The sequence below is a fragment of the Colobus angolensis genome, unplaced genomic scaffold (genome assembly GCF_000951035.1).
Source record: "Colobus angolensis palliatus isolate OR3802 unplaced genomic scaffold, Cang.pa_1.0 Scaffold60, whole genome shotgun sequence".
Classification (NCBI taxonomy): domain Eukaryota; kingdom Metazoa; phylum Chordata; class Mammalia; order Primates; family Cercopithecidae; genus Colobus; species Colobus angolensis.
This window is the reverse complement of record NW_012119599.1, coordinates 1,866,209-1,868,450: the sequence shown is the minus strand read 5'-3', so window position 1 is coordinate 1,868,450 and position 2,242 is coordinate 1,866,209. Positions and strand designations below refer to the sequence as shown.

General features: G+C 47.3%; 1 protein-coding gene across 3 annotated transcripts in view; it reads right to left on the bottom strand.

Moving 5' to 3' along the window:
- Positions 1–2,242, bottom strand: part of EML2 (echinoderm microtubule associated protein like 2) — a 39,626-nt gene that overhangs the window by 22,792 nt on the left and 14,592 nt on the right. For all 3 annotated transcript variants that reach the window (XM_011962984.1, XM_011962985.1, XM_011962986.1), the window contains one exon: positions 322–417. In XM_011962984.1, the coding sequence (XP_011818374.1) occupies positions 322–417 (96 nt within the window). The remainder of the gene's footprint in view (positions 1–321; positions 418–2,242) is intronic.

The window sequence follows — 2,242 nt, the reverse complement described above, 5'->3', positions numbered from 1 at the left end:
TCCCAAAGTGCTGGGATTACAGGCTTGAGCCACCACGCCCGGCCGATCTCAAACTTTTGAGCTGAAGCAATCCTCTCATGTCGGCCTCCCAAAGTGCTAGGATTACAGGTGCGAGTCACCTTGCCCAGCCTATTATCCCCATATTATAGATGAGGCCACCGAGGCTCTGAGATGGCAAACAGCTTGCTCAAAGTCACACAGCCAGCAAGGAGTAAAGCCAGGGCTTAAACACGGGTCTATCTGATTGCAGATTCCTAACCACTGAGATTGGGCAAGTCCCACAGTGGCCTCAGGGGGAGAGGATGAGAAAAGTCACCTCACCTTAACATCCACCACCTTGGTCTCCTTGGCCCAGTCCCACACCGAGAGCATGTGATCATTGGATTCGTCCACTGCGCACAGCAGGTTGCCCCCATTCTAAAGAGGAGGAGAGAGGAGGGGGACAGAGGCAAGGGGATTCAGGACCCATCCTCCCCCCGTGCCCATCAAGGCGTTCACCACACAGGCCTGTTTTAAAACCTTCAGGCTGGGCACAGTGGCTCATGCCTGTAATCATAGCACTTTGGGAGGTCTAGGTGGGAGGATCGCTTGAGCCCAGGCGTTTGAGGTCAGTCTGGGCAATATAGGGAGACCCTGTCTCTTAAACAAAACAAATTTAAATATTAAAAAAAATTTAAAAAGCTGAGCGTGGTAGCTCACGCCTATAATCCCAGCACTTTGGGAGGCCGAGGCGGGCGGATCACGAGGTCAGGAGATCAAGACCAGCCTGGCCAACATAGTAAAACCCCGTCTGTACTAAAAATACAAAAAATTAGCCAGGCGTGGTGGCAGGTGCCTGTAATCCCAGCTACTCGGGAGGCTGAGGCAGGAGAATCGCTTGAGCTGGGAAGCAGAGGATGCAGTGAGCCAAGATCATGCCATTGCACTCCAGCCTGGGCGACAGTGAGAGACTCGGTCTCAAAAAAAAAAAAAAGACCTTCAAAGGCCCTGCCATTTCGCAGGAAACACATTAAAATACACCCTCCATTAGAAGCTGTGAAGACATCTGAAATGGTTTTCATACTATGCCTTGAAATGACTCATCCCTAAGAAACTCATCTCATTTGCCTTTAGCTATTGTTTCTCTGCAGCCAGCACCCCTAGCCAGGAATTCTTGCTGACATCATTTCATTTGCGTTTACATATATATAGAATGAATGACTGATGTAGGTGAAATTCAGCAATTAACCAAGTTGGTATTATGTTGGGTTTTTGATTTTAATTTTATTTTTGTTTGTTTTTTGTTTGAGACTGAGTCTCACTCTATTGCCCAGGCTGGAGTGCAGTTGCACAATCTTGGTTCACTGCAAGCTCCACCTGCCTGGTTCAAGTGATTCTCCTGTCTCAGCCTCTCAAGTAGCTGGCATATGCCACCTCATGCCCCGCTAATTTTTGTATTTTTAGTGGAGACAGGGTTTCACCATGTTGGTCAGGCTGGTCTTGAACTCTTAACCTCTGGTGATATACCCACTTCCACCTCCCAAAGTGCTGGGATTACAGTCATGAGCCACCTCGCCCGGCCAGTGTTGGGTTTTTATACCCTTCATTAAATACAGGTTAATTTTGATTTGGCAAGGTTTTATTTTCCCCACACCTTTGGTAGCAATACAGCTTACCCCCACCCCAAGCTCTTAAACATTTCTTTAGGCCTCAGAAAACCCGTGAGGCTCCAGTCAGTGCTTCTTAAGCTATCTGTGCAGGAGACTGGCTATTTTTTACTCCCTAATCCATTGAAGACCAATATTTTAATCAAATATGATACAAATGTAAAACATGATTTATATATATATACATATATATTTTTAGATAGAGTCTCACTCTGTCCCCCAGGCGGGAGTGCAGTGGTGGGATCTGAGCTCACTGCAACCTCTGCCTCCCAGGTTCAAGTGATTCTCCTGCCTCCGCTTCCTGAGTAGCTGGGATTACAGATGCCCATCACACATAGCTAATTTTTGTGTATTTTTAGTAGAGATGGAGCTTCACCATGTTGACCAGGCTGGTCTCGAACTCCTGACCTCAAATGATCCACCCATCTTGGCCTGCCAAAGTGCTGGGATTACAGGCATGAACCGCATCTGACCAATTTTTATTCATTTTTTACTTTTTAAAGTCAGGGTCCTGCCATATTGCCCAGGTTGGAGTGTAGTGGTGTGATCACAGTTCACTGCAGCCTGGATTTCCTGGGCTCATTCAGTCCTCCCAC